The sequence below is a fragment of the Arvicanthis niloticus genome, chromosome 1, assembly GCF_011762505.2.
Source record: "Arvicanthis niloticus isolate mArvNil1 chromosome 1, mArvNil1.pat.X, whole genome shotgun sequence".
NCBI lineage: Eukaryota > Metazoa > Chordata > Mammalia > Rodentia > Muridae > Arvicanthis > Arvicanthis niloticus.
In genome coordinates, this window is record NC_047658.1 from 159,389,533 (window position 1) to 159,407,444 (window position 17,912).

Below are 17,912 nucleotides of genomic sequence, written 5' to 3' on the forward strand. Positions count from 1 at the left end.
TTGGGAATGGAAAAGGCTGGAGATTTCTGTACATATATCAGCCCACTGTCACCAGGGCAGTGTTTTCCCTCATGTGCAGGTGGCCTCTTAGTGACTCTTGTGGCATCAGCTGTGAGACCTATCCAGCCTTTTTTCTCTGACCTTCCATTTGGCTCTATAAGGTGATCAACAAAAACAAAGGCATTTTCAATTCATGGGTGTCTTCGGGTTTTACATCATTTCTCAAGTGCATGCCACACAGGTTTTACCTGTCAGTGGGTACTTTAGACTCTCGGGTGCTATGAACGTGACTTACATTCCCAGAGCCCTTGGAATTTGGAGTTGAATACTCTAAGGTGTTCTGCCAGTGGTAAAAGTGAGCTTTTAGACTCATAATCTGTCTTTTCTTGCTTCTTCCCGCCCCAGACAGTCTTACAGTTCAGCCCTGGTTGACCTGGAACTCACTAATTCAATGTGTAGACCAGTGTAGTCTTGAACTCACAAAGATCTGTCTGCCTGTCTCCTGAGAGTGCTGGAATTACAGGCTTGCACCAATACTTACCTGGCTTTATAGGTTTTATTTTCAACTATAACAGTTATTCTGAGTGAATGATGCTAGTTTTTTGTTTTTGTTTTCTGGGACAGGGTCTTTCTATGTAATCCTGGCTGTCTTGGAACTTGTCATAGAGACCAAAACTCATAGAAAACTGCCTGTATGTGCCTCCTGAGTGCTGGGATTAAGGGTGTGAGCCACCACACCTGGCAGAGTGAATAACAGAAAAGGGGGGGGGGGAGTGAGAGACAGAATTTCTTCCTACTTCTATCCAGTAATGTCCTTGGCTGGGATGAGGGTGGTTGTTACCAGTACACAATGGGAAAACCCATATGGCCCAACCAACAGCTGAAAAAGCACAGTTCCTTCTTCAAAGTCTAGAAAAGTCCCCCACCCCCCTGTGGCCCGTGAACACTTACTTCTCCTTTTGGGTCTCCCTGAATTTGATGAACATTCATTTCTTAAAGGTTGTACCAGGCTGGCAGAATTTTGCAGTCTGTGACCTTACTGGAGATATTGCAGTAGCCAATAACATGACTACAGGAAGGAGGCATTGTCTCCTCACCAAGAGCTCTGTCACTTAGGGCCTCCCCCAGCAGGTCAACATAGTCAGAGTGAGACAGGTTATGGCTGGTTTCCACAGCTCCAGCTTGCTCTTAGAGCAGGCAGCGCCTCCAGCCATCTTGTGTTTCCTTCCCCCAGAAAGTTCTCAGCCAGTGGTGCTTTTGTGTCCCAGGGGACGTGTGGCAATATCTGGAGGTATTTTGGTTGTCATGCCCAAGGGTGGTGGTGTGCTACTGTCACCTAGTGGGTGTCGGACAGGGATGCTGCCAAGCATCCAACAATGCACAGAACAGAACCCAGCTCCAAGAAGAACCATCAGGGCCAAAGTAGAGGGACGTGGGAAAAGGGTGGTGGTTGGGAGCAGCAAGTGGCTGCTTTTTAGTGTGCTCCCTGCTAGTCCCTGCTGTCAGGTATACTTGACAGAGGAGAGCATGGGAGGAGTAACCATCACCACTAGGAAGCACTGAGTGATGGGATTATTTCATTTAGACTTCACAATGAAGCTTACTAGACATGTGTTTCCAGGGAACAAGGAAGGTCCATGCCTGTTTCTCTCAGTACCATATACATAAAGTCTGGTCCAATGCCTGGCATGTGTCTGACCTCAACATCATGCATGCATGGAAGAAATAGATTCATCTTATATAGGAGGTAAAAGAAGCTTGGGGTCCACACAGCCAGAGCTTCAATTTGAACTGGGGTCAGTATGAATTGAATACTAAATATTTATGTCCTTTCCTTGTATCATCAGAAGAGGTTTTCTGTCTAAAAACCCTAATGAGACACCAGGGAAGAATACGGTTCAAAAAGAAAAAGGGGTTAGAAAAACCTTTTGGCACTGTAGAAACCGAGGGAAAGAGGATCGAATAGATGTCCTCTCTGGCTCTCATTAAATGATCTCATGTTTCTGAACAACGACTTTTGTTTCTCAGTGTATCTGTGGCCCTGTCTTTGTAGATAGATACATTACTTTCCCTCTTTTAGAGGGTGAGAGAACCGAGGCACTGAAGTTTCCCAAGAAAACAATAGATAGAGGACTCTAGGCCCGGAGCACCATAAAAGAAATGAGTCTCCTTGGGAATAGACCCAAGCCTTTTCCTCACAAGGAAAGTCATGTAAATTTTTAGTCTTTCCATCCTTGGAACCAGGAAAAGAAAGCCAAGGAAAGACTACATCTCCCAGAGGCCATCGCGGAGCCCTCCATGCGCAGGCGCACTGAGGCGGCCCGTGTCCCTAGACACCCGGCGTTCACTGGCGGGGTTGGGGGGAGGCGGGACTACATTTCCCAGGGGGCAGCGGAAGGGGCGGGCGGGGGCGGGTCTTTCCACTGCTCCGGTCCCGCCCCCGTGCTCGCGCGGAGAAGTAAACAAACCGCGCGCGGGCTGCAGGCGGCGCGGCGGGCGCGGCGGGCACGGCTAGGGCGGCGGAGAGCGCGCCGAGCCGGGGCCGAGCTGGCCCGCCCGCCCGCCGCACATGTCCGGGGTGGTCGTGGGACTGTAGCCGTCTGTGGCGCCTCCTGTCGGCCGGGGGCGGGAGCTCGGAGCCCATGGAGCGGGTGCGGATGATCAATGTGCAGCGCCTGCTGGAGGCCGCGGAGTTTTTGGAGCGCAGGGAGCGAGGTAACGGCTGGACGCCGTCGCTTCGACCGCCGCCTCGGGCTCCGCGCGGGGAGTGCGGCGCGACTAACGAGGGGAGGTGCGCGCGTGTGTGTAAGTGCGTGCACCGGTGAGGGTGAGGCGCGCCTCCGCGCGCGGCAAGAGGAGCACGCGCGTGTGGGAAGAAATGTGCGTGCGAGTGAGGTGCTCGCGTGTGGAAGTCCGGGTGCACGCGCGTGGAAGTCTGCGCGCGGTTGGAGAGGTAGGTGCGCCGGGAGGAGGGTTTGCTCAGGAGTGCAGGTGAGTTCCGGAGTGGAGGCGTGCAAGAAGCTCGCGAGCGAGGGCAGGCGTGTGTGCATGCGTGCATGAGGTGTGAGCGGGAGCTTGAGCAAAGGAGATGGGGCTCTAAGGCAGGACCGGTGGCTCTGGGGTGCCAGGGAAGGACTCTCGGGTCGCGCAGGGGCAGCTGCTGAGCGGACCCGAGGAGAGGGCGGAGGGCGCTGGACCGTGAGCTCTTGCAACTTGAGACTGCACTGGAGCCTGAAGGGGGTGGGAGCTGGGGAGGTGTGGGTGCAGGAGGCGGGGCCTGTGAGAGCCGGGGGGGGGGGGGTTGGAGGGGGGAGGAGTGGGGTGGGGGTAATGCCCGCTGAAGAGCTGCGGGAGGGATGCCCTGCTATTGTGAGCATCCGACCGAAGTGCAGGGAGATGGGTGGAAGAATAGGGGGCCTGAGGAAGGTGTTGGAGCGTGAAGAGCCCAAATGCTGCTGTCAGAGACGTGATCGGAAGAGCCGGGGCACGCAAAAATGTGGAGGCTACATACAGAGGCACCGAAGAGGTCACTGTAGTTAAACCAAGGGTTTTCCGTTTGTTTTGTTTGCTTGCTTTTGGTTTGCGGGACAAGGTTTCTCTGTGTAGCCTTGACTGTCCTGAAACTTTATCTGTAGACTAGGCTGGATTCGAACTCAGAGATCGCCAGCCTCTGCTTCTGGAAAGCAGGGATCAAAGGCATGCACTACCACCGCCTGGCGGTGGGGGGGGGGAGGCGTTTGTTTGTTTGTTTGTTTGTTTGTTTTTTAAGGCAGGTGAAATCTTTTGGAGTGAATGGGTGGGTAACTGATGTTAGAAATTAGGATTTTTAAAAAGTATTCTTGGTGCTGGAGAGATGGCCCAGCCGTTAAGAGTCCTTGCTGCTGTTTTGGAGACCTAGGGTTAGTTCCCAGCACCCATGTTGGACTGTTCTTCGCAGCCTGTAGCTTCAGTTCCAGGAGATTCGTCCCTTCTTCTGGCTTCCCAGAAAACATGCATACTTATGGTGCACATACATACTTCTGAACACTTATATATATGTAAAAAAAATTAAACCTTAAAGAATTGGAGGAAAGGGTTCTGGAGAGGAGGGAGAAATTTGGTTTAGAAGAGTTTTCAATATATTCTCTTGGCAGTGGCCTGGGTCTGTGTATGTCACCAAATTAATGTCCAGACATTGAATGGATTTTTCCCCTTAGGGCTAGGGTCTTGCCACATAACCCAGGCTGGCCTTGGACTCAGGATCTTGTCTCAGCCTCCTGGTTGCTGGGATTGAAGGGATTACCAACATTGGCTAAACAGTGAGATTTTATCTTCTAACCAGACAGTAGGGACACTTTACCTTTTCTACTTTAAAAAAAAAAAAAAAAAAGTGTCACTCCAGGCACTTTGGATCTGTGGGTCCTTGCATTTGGGTGTCTATATTCCTCTTAAACCTTTTTCTTTTTTTACTGTTTTTAGAGTGTGAACATGGCTACGCCTCATCATTCCCCTCCGTGCCGAGCCCCCGGCTACAGCATTCGAAGCCCCCACGGAGGTTGAGCCGGGCACAGAAACACAGCAGCGGGAGCAGCAACACCAGCACTGCCAACAGGTAGCAAGATGGCAGAGGGGGCTCTAGGGGACAGGAGTGGAAGGGCCTCAGACTCCAGAGCTGATCCTACACATCTGTTTTCTCTCTAATACCAACTCCAGAGTGCCACCCTGGCTTTGTATGCAAAAAAAGGAATATAATCCCACCGAGGCAGTTGAACTAGTTCTTGCTGGTTGTTACAATGTTCCCATCACTAGAGGTCCCGGAGACTAGACTTGGTCACCTGCACCCATGCTTGTCGCCACATGCTGAGAGTAATCTTAGACTAGCTTTCATTTTTCTTCCAAGTCTATGATAGTTCAAGAAGAATTTTTTAAAAATTAGAAGTAGCCCCGGCAAGATATAAAAGAGAAGGGCTTTCTTTGTTAAATAAAAATATCTAGATATGTTGATGGGCCTGGTCCATTTGTTAAGGGGGAGGGGAAGGACCACACTGTATAAGATTTGAATCTTACGTAATGGAGAGTGGTTGGTATGGAGGTTTTAGAGCAGAAATAAAGAAGACTCCTGTCCTTCTGGGATGGATTTCTTTTCCAGAACATGCTTGTTCAGAGGAGGTGAGACGTAACTGACTTCCGCTTTTGGTAGAGTCTGGCTGACTCTTCAGTATTCTGATTCTAGAAAGCCAGTAAATCCCAAGGATTTGTGTCAATGTGCAGTTTTCAAGAAACCTTTCTTAAGAGAAGGATATTTTTCCATTGATAAGAGGAAGTTAAACAAGACCTTCCTTTGTCATTCTGAGAACACTGTCTAGAGAATAAAAGGAATGACTCATTTGGCTTCAGTTGGCCAGGCTGTGGGGGAGCTCCAGCAGTGTGGCTTGGGCTTAGGTGTTGAGAACAGAGTTCCAGGCTCTCTCTGCAGAAAACCTTAGGCTCCTGTAGATAACAGTTGCAAGTCATGTGTTCAAATCTTTCCACACTTAATTTTGACGTCCCCGAGACAAACTGAATTCATTTTCCTGCCTTTATTCATAACTTTAGAGCTGCATGCTTTCTCGAGATAGTTTGCTATTTTTTAAACTTAAATTATAAAAATAGCCTTTAGACTGATACGCCATGTTTATTTGTGGGTCTAGATGATCTCTTTTGGTATGGCATGTGAGAATATAAATTTAAAAACATTTACTTCTCTGTAATTTTTCCGGTTATTTTGTTAGGAATTAACCTGTATTTAAGAACTTATCTTTTAATCCATATGTAGACTTGTCGTAGTTACAAATTTTCTATTCCTTTGACAAACACCAAGGCTCTTTACAGAAGAGTGTATTGGGAGCGTCCTTACTGTTTCAGAGGCTGAGTCTATGGCCACTATGGTGTGGAGCATGGCACTGGAGCCATAGCTGAGAGCTTGTACCTAATCCACAGTCACAAGGCAGAGAAAGAGAGATCTTAACTGAGATGGCGTGGGCTTTTGAAGCCTTCAAGCCCGCCCTCAGAGACACACCTCCTCCAACAAGGCCACACCTCCTAATCCTTCCCAAACTGTTCTACCAGCTGGGACCAAGCATTCAAATATATATGTACACATGGGGACCATTCTCTTTCAAACCACAACATGGGTGACGACAGGTATTGCCCATCAGTGCACACATGACATTGTTACTCACAGCTTATGGTTAGCTCATTAGTGAGAAGGCTTCCATCTCTTATCTTCTTTCTTCTTTTCTTCTTTCTTCTTTTCTGGCTTGTTTTATTTTGTTGTTGTTATCCCAGACAGGGTGTCTGTTATTTATACTGGTTACGTAAAATAGATGATCTGTAGAAATTTCAGTTTCTTTATACCTCAAATGAGAGAACAGAATGTGTGTGCGATACCATTTCCTCCTCAGTTATCTGTGTCAAAGTCACTGTTCTTTTCTGGATCTTAAACATTCAATCTTTTCTTCTTTCTCTTTTTTTTTTTAAAGATTTATTTATATATTTTATGTATATGAGTACACTATAGATGTCTTCAGACACAGCAAGAGAGGGTGTCAGATCCCATTGCAGATGGTTGTGAGCCACCATGTGGTTGCTGGGAATTGAACTCGGGACCTCTGGAAGAGCAGTCAGTGTTCTTAACCACTGAGCCATCTCTTTAGCTCCTCTTCTTTCCCTCTTTTCTTGAGTTTTTCACTCGGGATTGAACCAGTCGTTTTGCATGTGCTAGCTAAGTACCCTGCGTTGAGTTTACCTCCACCCCAACACTGATGTCTTAGGTTACCAATGCCATGATAGCTAGCACATGTCATGAAGCGCTAGTTATTTCCTGATATTGCAGCACCTTAAAGATACAGTGGCTAACTTTCACCCTGATGTTGTCAGGTATACCATGATATACCTGATACAGATGTTATTCTGTAAACTTATGTTCGGAGTTATTTGACTCATAACATAAATTCCCTATTCTTTCCCCCCTAAGTCTCATATTTTTACAGAAGTAACAAAGGAGAGAAAAATGAAGGATGCAGTGTCGTGTCATGAATACGTACCTTGAAAAGGCTGGGGATTTTGCCTGACAGTTGGGAGGTGGGACCTATGATACAATTATTTTTTAAATACATGCTTAGTTTTACTGTCATCTTGGTCACAGCTTTTTGACACACTTCTGAAAACCAAACTTGCTAAGACATTACTGCTGTAAGCAGTATGCAGCATGTAAGCAGTATGCAGCATGTAAGCAGTATGCAGCATGTAAGCAGTATGCAGCATATGCAGATGACTCTTCACCTTTGAAGCAGTGTTCTCCTAAACAAGCGTGTTACAGTAGACTACAGAGTGTTACACTGTCATCCCGTGTCACAGGAAAATGCTATCAAAAGAACTGCCAGGCTGGAGAGATGGCTCAGAGGTTAAGAGCACTGACTGCTCTTCCAGAGGTCCTGAGTTCAATTCCCAGCAACCACATGGTGGCTCACAACCATCTGTAATGGGATCTGATGTCCTCTTCTGGTGTGTCTGAAGAGAGCAACAGTGTAGTCACACACATTAAATAAATAAATAAATAAATAAATAAATAAATAAATGTATTTTTTAAAAAAAAGACTTAGTTGTACCATAGGTAGTGATTAACTTTAATACGGGGGAACAGTGCCTGTCTTAGACTGGCAGCTCAGTAAAAAGCCAGTGCCAGGCTTAGGCTACTTCTGTTTGAGTTGTTGGTCGGTGAGGTCCACAGATCTCCCCAGCATTCCAGGCTATTGCCTTTGCTCTTGGTTACCCTCCAAAACTTGATGGTTAGACCCTCTTGCTGAAGATGCCATATACTTGTGACATAAGACATGGAGAAATCAAGCCGATATTGACCTAAACACATCATCTCTACTGGCTAGCTTTCATAGAGCTACAAGGTTAAACAAATGCTACCAGGAGAGAAAAGTTAGCAACAGTCTTAGTGATTTGAAAACCTTGTGGGCTACAAAAATGACTGGCCTAATACAACATGTGCACCCGTATAGTAGTGGCACATGTGTTATGGAGATAACCAATCACTTATTCGTTAACCACTTACTGATTGGGTTTACAGCCCACTCCACAGAGTGGAGCCCATGCCTGGTACTGTTAACTGTGGCTTGGTAAGTTCTAGGCTCTGGGAGAGAACTTAGTGCTATCATTCTGCTAACTGGACATCATATTAAACAGCCTTCTTTCAACCCTCATCAAAGATGCTTCTTTTTACAGTAGACGGTGATTAGCACAGAGACCCACAACTGGTTGATATACAGAGAATCAAGAGACTGGAGTACTCAGCTCTAAATGGGACATCTGTATCATGTCTCTTACCCTGAGGTTCAGTAACCATCTCAGAAAGGATGGGCAGAAAACACTGTAAAAGCCAGAGGAAGTAGACATCTGCAGGTGACATGTGAGGCTTGTGTTGGCCACGACTGCCAGAGTCTCAGAACAGATCGGATGGAGAAAGAGATCAGAAGTCCACTCCTCTGAGGAGCTGTCATCCCTGATAGGGGGAGAAATCCATTTTCCTCAGGGATTCTGGCTCTGAGAGGCCACCCATACTATAATAGATGGTCCCATACGCATGCACCAACAGGTAGCAGTAAGTGGATTTGGTGGAATTAAATTTATAAAAGGAAAAAGGCACATGAAGTTGTGAGGGGGAAGCAGTGAGCTGGAAAGCAGAAGATGGAGGTAGATTTGGTCAGAACGCATTATATGCAGGTGTAATAGAGCTTTTACTGGAAGCTGAGTTTCAAGGCATCACGGCAACCTGAAAGAGGGGACTGTGATCTGAAGAAAGCTTTCTCACCTTGATTTCTTCTTAGAAATGAGGCAGTATTGTCTTCTCCCTTTTGATATACTTCTTCATTATTTTCTTCTGGTGAGGATAGTTTACCAAATATTAATCTAATGAAAGAGATTCATTTGATAGTATGGTTGACAAATACTGTTTTTTAGCTTGGTACAGAACTAATATAATTTAAGCATGTATTATATAGAACCCCTCTCTCTTCTTTCTCTCTTTTCTTGGTTCTATGTTTTATGTTTTGGTTTCCTGTTGTCCTAGTTTGTTTTCTGTTGCTGTGATAAAATGCCATGAACAAAAGCAACACGGAAAGGAAAGGGTTTAACAGGTTATAGCCTGTGATCAGGGGAAGTCAAGACAGGAGATTAGAGGCAGGGGCTGACTCAGGGACCATGGAGGAGTGCTGCTTACTGGCTTGCACAGCTCACTTTCTGTCTGTATAACCCAGGATGGCCTGCTCAGGGGTGACACTACTTACAGTGGGCTTGGCCCTTCCACATCAGTCACTGATCAAGAAAATTTCCCATTGGCTGGCCTGCAGGCCAGTCTGATGGAGGCATTATCTTAGTTGAGGTCCCCTCTTCCCAGATGAAACCAGTCTGTGTCAAGTTGGCAAAAACAAAGTAACCAACCAGCCAACCAGCTAGCACATCTCTGTTTAAAAATGTTGGCACATTTGCCCTCTTTGAATATGTAGGTATATTTGTGCTTTTACATAGACACACTGTATTTATATTCTCATGAAACTTACTATCTAAGGAAAGAAATAAGCATGAGAATTTATTATTTCAAAATACGATGAACTTCATAACAGGAACAACAGAGTCCAGCGAGGTATGTAACAGGGCCTGCTTGATCCCTGAGGGAGAGCTCATGGTTCTGAATGTTACAACCTTACTCTTAAGGAGTTTTTACACAAGGATGTGTTGTATGCTGAGGTCCCACCCCATCCCTGCCTACCTTCCCTCTGCTTTCCCTTCTCCTCCAGTTAGTACCCTTTGTTCCTACACAGGGTCAAGTCTACTCAGGCCATAAATAATGATTTAATGTATCTATATGTAAATGTGTATATTTGTATATACAGTGTGTAGCAGCTACACAAGGGAAGCCATACTGCTCTTTCTGAAACTGGCTTAGTTCAGTTAATGTGATATCCGCAGTTGTATCTATTTTCCTATAAAAATTCTGTTGTTGTTTTTTTTTTTTTTTTATGGCCCAAGAAGTTCTATTACTTAACATTTTTTCACGTTTGTCTGTGACATCTTAAGTTATTGTGGGACGTTCTGCTCTCCTTATGCAGTAGTTTATTAAGCCAGTTGTCTTGATGACATTTAGATAGTCTGAGGTGTCTTTTGTCATTCCAGGCAGAGCTGAATCTGCTGTACCTTTGTTATTTCATGTTTGTTACAAACATGAAGACTTAGGATTGTGTGTCAGAGGGTGCATTCAAGTGGGCACAGAGGTACGTGTCTGTGCTACCAGCACTGGGAAGGCTGAGGCAGGGGGATTGTGAATTTTAGGCCAGCTTTTGCTGCATAATTAGGACTTAGCTCCAAAAGAAAAAGGAAAAAAGGCAGACTCTGTCTTATAAAAATAACAATAATTACCATTTGTATGTAATATGATAGTTATGCATTTATAAAGTGTGTAATATATGTTTCTCTTATTTTGATTTCAGAAAATTGTAATGAAGTGGATTCTCTTCCTCTTCCTCCTCTTTATCTTCTTCTTCCTCCTCTTCCTCCTCCAACTCTTCCTCTTTTTCCTCTTCTTCCTCCTTCTTTTCTTCTTCTTCCTCCTCCTTCTTTTCCTCTTCTTTCTCCTCCTCTTCCTCCTCTTCCTCTTCTTCTAGAAATTAAACTTGTAGTTCAAGCATTTCGAGGTAGAACTAGAGAATAAATTGAAGACCTAAGATTTGTTTCTCTAGAATTAGCAAAGACTTTTTAGTAATAATTTATCTGAAAATTAAGACTCAAAGGCCCAAAGTTAGATATTGCAAGTGTTGGTGTTCTGCCTTTCTGTCAGATGCCTGGATCATGTGATCCAGGGCTGATGTCATGGTGCCACCCACCAGTGCTGTTTTAACCTTTTGTAGTTTATTTTCTCTTTCATTAACTAGTGAAACGGCTGTCTTGTCTTTAGTGAGTCAAAATTTGATAAAGCTGTGTATTACCTTGCATTGTGAGTTTAATGAACCAGTCTAGTAGTGTTCTCATCCACTGGATGTGCTAAGATTAGTCTCTGTAATGTTTGATCTCACTCTGGCCCAGGCTGTTCCTGAACTTGAAGTGGTCCTACTGCTTCAGCCTCCCACATGCTGGGATGACAGGCTTACATCCCCACACTGGCAGCAGTGTTATCTCTTTAACATCTGCAGGTTTCCCAATTAGTTGTCCTATGAATGTGGTGTCTCAGTTTTGTTTTTGTTGCTGGGATAAAATACTCTGACAGAGTCAGCTTAGGAGAAGGGTTATTAGTTAGCCCAACTCAAGGTCCTGAATTACAGCCCTCAGTGCATAAAGGCAACACAGCAGGGGCTTGGGCAGCTGAGCCTGGGGCTTCCACAGTCAGGAAGTAAGGAATGACCACATGGGTGTGTAGTAATGCTTAGGTCTCCATTCTCCTGCAGTACAAAATCACCTTTCTAGAGGATGGTGTCTTCGCTCTCCTGCCTCAGCACAATTAATAAAAGCCTTCACAGGTATGCCCACAGGCCAACCTAATCTAGACAGTGCCTCATCAAGACTCCTCCCTTCCCAACTGCAGATATCACATTAACTGAACTAACTCCTTCCTCCCTTTAAGTGAAATTGACATTCAGAACGAACTTTTGCAGGTGAGATGTTGACACTTTATTGAGAAGACCGCTGGAGAAACTTGGACTTAGTTGATCACTTTATGTGAAAGACATTTAGAAATGTTTAAAAATCTTCATTCTAAATTTCATTTTATTTTTAGCATGTGTACTCATTGGAGATTAGGCTCCCCCCCCCCCTTTTTTTTTAACCATTTGAGATCTGAGGCAGAGACAGGAAGACTCTAGGGGCTTGCTGGCAAGCCATTCTGACCAAATTCCAGCCAGTGACAGACCTTGTCTCAAAGAATGGAAGTTGAGAAGTGATTGAGGAAGGTACTCTCTGCCAACCTCTGGCCTTCATGTGCACACAAATAGGCACACAGACCCAGACAGACAAACGGACCACTCACAGTCTGAGACTCATGTTACCAGAAATAGCTGGGTGTGTTACTTACCTCATTTCTGTGACAAAATACACAAGAAAAAGCCAACTTGAGGGAGGAAGAATTTATTTGGGTTCACAGTTTGAGGTCCAGTTCATCACGGTGGGGAAACATGGAAGCAGATGTGTTAGCAGGGTCTGAGCAATGAGTCACGTGTCTGCAGGTACGAAGCAGGGAGAGATGAGTAGGGGTGCTCGGCTTGCCTTCTGTTTGTGCTGCTGAAGACCCCACCCCATGTATTGGGACCACATACACCTAGGATGGGCTGGCCTGACTCAATGATGTCTTCTCAGTAATGTCTCATAGACATGCCTGGGGATTTACCTTCAAGGTGGTTCTAGATTCTGTCATTTGACAATTTATAGAAACCACCACACTGATCTTTCAACAAAACATTTACCTACTAAATACCCGTGTGTGCCTTACATTGGTGGCCATTTTCATAAGCATAAGACCTAGGTGTAAGTGTAGGAAGACAGGCGCAGACCTTGAAGCTGAAGATTGCTTCCCTGCTCACGACATGGGAATGGCCCTGGCCTGTTATCAGAGGCACTGAAGAGCTGGCAGCAGCCCACCAGCCAGTCAGTGGGCTAAGACAAGGATAAACACACAGTGTGGCTGTGATTACTGTCTTGGTTGTGGGTTTTGATATTACGGAGAGACATATGAGACCTTTCCCCTCCAAAAGTTTTCAGAATTCAAAATTTATCATCTTTAATGTCTCTTACTGTCTTTTCCTTAAAATATTAGATATATATCTGGTGGAAACATAGATTAAAAAAATACTCTTTAAAAAAGTAAAACCTAGGTGTGGTACATAAAAAAACAATAAAGAGTAATAATATAGTAAGTATACTTAGAAGTTTTGCTCCAGTGATTCCCATAGTTTTCCTTGTCAGCCCTTTTTGAGACTTCAGAGACACCCCTTCACTCTACCATAATATATATTATTATAATTTTATATGTTATATTTCATATAAATGTTTATATTATGGACTATATTTTAAGTTTCAAGTTAGAAGACACTTCTCTGGCTTCGTGGATTATGTTCACTTCATTGCGTGAGAGCATTGTTCATTAGGTCCTTGAAGGTTTAGGAAGCAAATGAAAGGAAAATATAAGTAGGTGAAGATTGGCTTATTAGTTAGCCAGGATATGTCTTCCCCAGTCTGGTCCGGAGGCCTCTGGTTTCCTTTCTTGGTAGGGATACTTCTGAGTCAGATGTGACCATTTTACGCAGGTTGGATTCTCCTGTCCATCCTTTAAGTGCACCCTAAACATACGTGTTAGAGTTATGTTCTAGTCAGAAAACACAGGGGTCTACTTGAGAAAATGGTGCCCATTCAAATATGGGATACGTAGAATGTCTCTCTTAAAGAGTTATTACTGGTGAAGATTACCCACAATTCAGTGCTAATTGAAAGAGACGTTTTTCTGTCCTTGGAAGTTGATTAAGCAGAGCAGAGGTGTGTTCTTCCTCACTGGAAGACTTCCTCATTGGTTCTTGCTCACACAGCTGCATTCTGTCAGGAGAGAATCAGCTAACCAAGTGACTCATTGAGAAGCTTGTGGAAAACTTGTAATTAATGTTTTGTGACACATTGGAAGGGCTTGGTTGGACATATAGGTGGTCAAAGAAGGGTTGTTGGGGAGGGTGCTGGTGTGCGGTGGATTCATCTACTCACTTATTATTCACATCGTTTGAACCATTGTATTTCTGTGTATATTCAGGCATCTCTCTCTGTCTCGTACTGCTGAACCTTGTACCGTCCGCACGGTTGGCTAAATGACCAAGTGGCTTTTCACTCACACTTGTCTTTCAGTTTCTCTTTTCCTTGTTACAATTACTTGTCTGTTTCCAGGTGAATTTCACAGGTTACTGACAGCCCATCAGATTGTCTTATGTAGTTTATTTAACAGTGTTTAGAGTAGTATATTTTTAGTCTTATAAAAAATAAAATTACTGGAGCTGGAGAGATGGTTCAGTTGTTCGGAGTGTTGGCTGTTCTTCCAGAACTCCAGGGTTTGAGTTTCAGCAGTCAGGTGGCAGCAGGTGGTGGCTCACAACTCTCGGTAATTTCAGTTCCTGGGGATCCAATGCCCGTTTCTATCCTCTAAGGGCACTAGGCACATGGTATCCAGACATACATGCAGGCAAAACACTCACATACATAAAATTAAAAACAAAAGGCTAGAAAGGGTAGTAGAGCCTGTAATTCTAGCTTTTGGGAGGCTGAGGCAGCTGCGCAGGAGTTTCAGGCCAGGCTGGGCTACATTGTGACACCACGCCTCAAAACAGCGAGGACCTAATAGTTCCTGACTACTATGTGCCGGATGCTTTTGCGTTCCCCACCCTCCACCCCAAGTTCTCACTATAACCTAGCAAGGCGTGATGATATTTGAGTTTTATGAATTAGGAAACTGTAAACCAGGTTTAAGTAATCTGCCCCAAAGCTGCACAGCTAGTGTGGGTGACAGTTAATACTAAGCACAGGCTTTTGCTGCCTGACACTGTCGTCTGGGTGACATCTGTGTGTCACCAGGCCTTGGTGTTGCCTGGGGGACATCACAGTTCTGCCTGCTTACTTACCTATTCCTTCTAGTTGAAATAACCATTAGTCAGTTCCAGACCTTACTGAAACCAAGCATGCCTATTATTTAAGCCCCAAATCAAAGCTACATCTCCCCCAGATGTTCTCAGTAGCCCCATTCGGAGTAAACCCCTCGCTCTTTGCACCCTGAGACAGTTTGATTTTTCTGTAGGAACTTATTTTACCTTTTGTTATAATGGCTCCTGTACGTGTGTGAATTTGCCAGCCGGACACCCGTTCATTCCTTGTAGTCTCGGTGTTGAACACCAAGAGCATTCAGCACTTGCTGACTTCATAGTAGATGTAAAAGCTAAACAGCATAGGAATAAACATGGGAAGAGCAAGGAGTGTGGACATCATTAGTGTGTTTGCGACCGTTTTGTTTCTCGTTATCTGGGAACCTCGTTAAAATCTGTGGTGGTGTAACTGGATGTGTGCCATGCATTCCCTATGTCAGTAAAAAGGTTCAGAGTCTTAGCTTTCTTCTTCCTCTTCTTTTTTTTTTTTTTTTTTTTTTTTTTAATAAGACAAATAATAAGTGTGTTCAGGAGAGGCAGAAGGGACCTGCTGTTTTAATTTTGCTCACAGTGGTGGGTCCGATTATGCTCTTTTGGGCCCAGCCTTTTATAATAGGTTCCGTATAATGTTGGAATTCCACTGTTGGTTATCATTGAACGTATTATCCTTTTGAGCGTTTATGGAGATCAGTGGGATTGCCAGATAGTTTAGAATAGGTTTATGGTAAACTAGCGTCTACTTTTCTATAAACATATCATTGGTGTTGATCATGTACTATGGGATTTTATACAGGGATCGTCTCTTATGCGTGATTTACCTGCTGCCAGTTTTAATTTTAGAGAAAGGCAACTAAACCCAAACTTGCTTGCCAGGAGGGCACAGAAAATCTCACCATTAATTTTGAAGGAATTTTTAAAAAGTTAAATTTCTAAAATGCTCCCTTTTGGGGGCTGCTGACATGGCTTTTGGCTGGAATGCACGTAAAGGTGGATGGAGAAACTTCCTCTACGGACTAGCTCTCTTACCTCCACGTGCACCGTGGCATGTGTGCTCACACAGACACACGTGTAAATATTAATAGTGGATAAATAATTAAATATGCCACTGTCCTTTTAACTTTTCTGCTTGAGCATTTCATGTGAACAAAAACAATGCAAACTTTTAATAAACAGAATGGTAGAAGTTTTGTTGTAATTTATTTCACTTTAAGCTCTGAGTTCCTAAGCTACAGGTTCTATGTTTTTATAGTTTCTTCGCCTGAATTATACATACATTTGTGGCTCATTTGGCTGAAGTCTGGAGACATCATAGACTCTTATTCCTTTTTCTTTTCTTTTTTTTTTTTTTTGAGGGAGAAGTACTTTTATTAAGATAACTCTTTAAAGTGAGTGTCTGTCTTTTTTATCCTGTGGAACTTTATGAAATTGCCAATAAAGCAAAAGGCAGACAGACAGGCAAGCAGGCAGCCAGGTAGACAGACAGACAGACAGACAGACACACACTCAGTCCTCAGGCTGTTGTACTCAAGACAGTAGGTAAATTCCCACAAATTGTGGAGCTCATAAAAATACTTACTTGTTAAGGTCTGTGAATCTGGCATTAAATATCCATGGGTTGGGGGTTAAAATTACAGCAATCAGTAATATAATATTCTGAAAGCATTTGGCATTGACAAAGATACGTAAAATGATATATGGGGGGTTATAGCTCAGCTGGGGAGTGCTCGCCTAGCATGCATGAGATTGTGGGTTCAGTCCTAGCAGCACATAAAATCAGGTGTAGTGGTACATATCTATAATCCCAGCACTTGGAGGTAGCGGCAGGAGAACCAGAAGTTTAAGGTCATTCTCAGCTACACAGTGAGTTTAAGGGCTTCTGGGCTCTATAAACACATGGGTATGTGTGCGATGTAAAATGATCAAAGTTTCAGTTCTAATAACAGAAATTTAAATTGTCCTTTATCATATTCATGTTTTTAGATTCTGGATTATTACAAATAGTAGCACATCTACTTATAACAATTCTGGTTCTTGCCTAATGCTCATTGTGGTTTGCTGTTCAGTATAAATTTGTTAGCCATTTGTAACAGTGATTTGCGGCAAGAATAACTTTACTCAGATGAACGAGGTCATAGAAGTCTGTATGTTGTATTGTTAAAGTCACTTGTGCTACACTACTGATAAAGCTGATAGGCCTTTCTGTAACCTTATTAACAAGCTTGGCTAATGCTTTTTTTCTTCTTCTTCTTTTAGATCTACACACAATGAGTTGGAAAAGAACCGGTGAGTCCGTATTGAAGTGCAACTTTAATTTGTTTGAAAGCAAACGTACCATTCTGCGTGAGAAATTAAAGTGATTGGTAGTGAATATTTAGTTGTTATTTTATTTTTAAGATACATAGCTTATCATGATTGTGATACATTGTATTTTCTGGGGAAAAGATTTAAGAAGTAAACATGTTACTGGGCTCATTTGAATCTGAGTTTATAGGATGACGTCCTTTCTGTCTTTAAGAACAGACTATCAGTGATAATGGCTTAAAAGCATGGATTTACTAAAAGGTTAGGTTTCTGGATTAGGTAGTAAATGTCACAAACTTGAGTGCATTACATCTTTGCAGTTTGCCTATTCATTCATTCATTCATTCAGCAAATGCTTATCAGTTATGAACTATAATATCTCATTGCCAGATATCCCCAGTAGTTTTCAGAGAAAATATAAGAATGTTTGAGGTTGAGTTTTCTGGGTGAGAAAGTATCAGATGTGGTAATGGAGAAGCAGACGGTCCTAACAGAAAGTTATTTTGGAAGGCCATAATTCTCCTTTGAAGAGAGTCTTGGAAGACTGCAGAGGACAGTGAGTGAGCACTGCATCCTTAGAAACCTGCAGGAGGTTCAGTGATAGCAAAGATCGGAGTGTGCACGAGGCATAGACTTCTGCCACTGTGAGTGCAGCGAAATAAAATAAACTCCTAGAGCACAGAGTACCAGGCATGGTGTCTCACACTGAGACTCTCTGCCTTTGGGGATCTGAGACATAAGAGGAGTTGGAATTCAAGGTTAACCCGAACTACATACTAAGTTCAAACCAACCTGGCCTATTGCAAAGCAAGATCCTGTCCCAAAACCAAAAGGAGATTGGAGAGATGGCTCAGCAGTCAACAGTACTTGCTGTTCCTTCAGAAAGCCCAGGTTCAGTTCCTGGCATCCAGTTCACATTACCCATAG

At 43.8% G+C, this 17,912-nt stretch overlaps 1 protein-coding gene across 2 annotated transcripts in view; it reads left to right on the forward strand.

Moving 5' to 3' along the window:
* Mxi1 (MAX interactor 1, dimerization protein) overlaps positions 1-17,912 on the forward strand; it is a 58,589-nt gene that overhangs the window by 16,483 nt on the left and 24,194 nt on the right. The window contains exons 1-3 of one of the 2 annotated variants that reach the window (XM_034504169.2): positions 2,462-2,715; positions 4,459-4,591; positions 16,938-16,967. In XM_034504169.2, the coding sequence (XP_034360060.1) occupies positions 2,643-2,715; positions 4,459-4,591; positions 16,938-16,967 (236 nt within the window). In that variant the 5' untranslated portion in view covers positions 2,462-2,642. Of the gene's footprint in view, positions 1-2,461; positions 2,716-4,458; positions 4,592-16,937; positions 16,968-17,912 lie in introns of those variants that run through there. The other variant, XM_034504168.2, reaches the window with a different exon arrangement.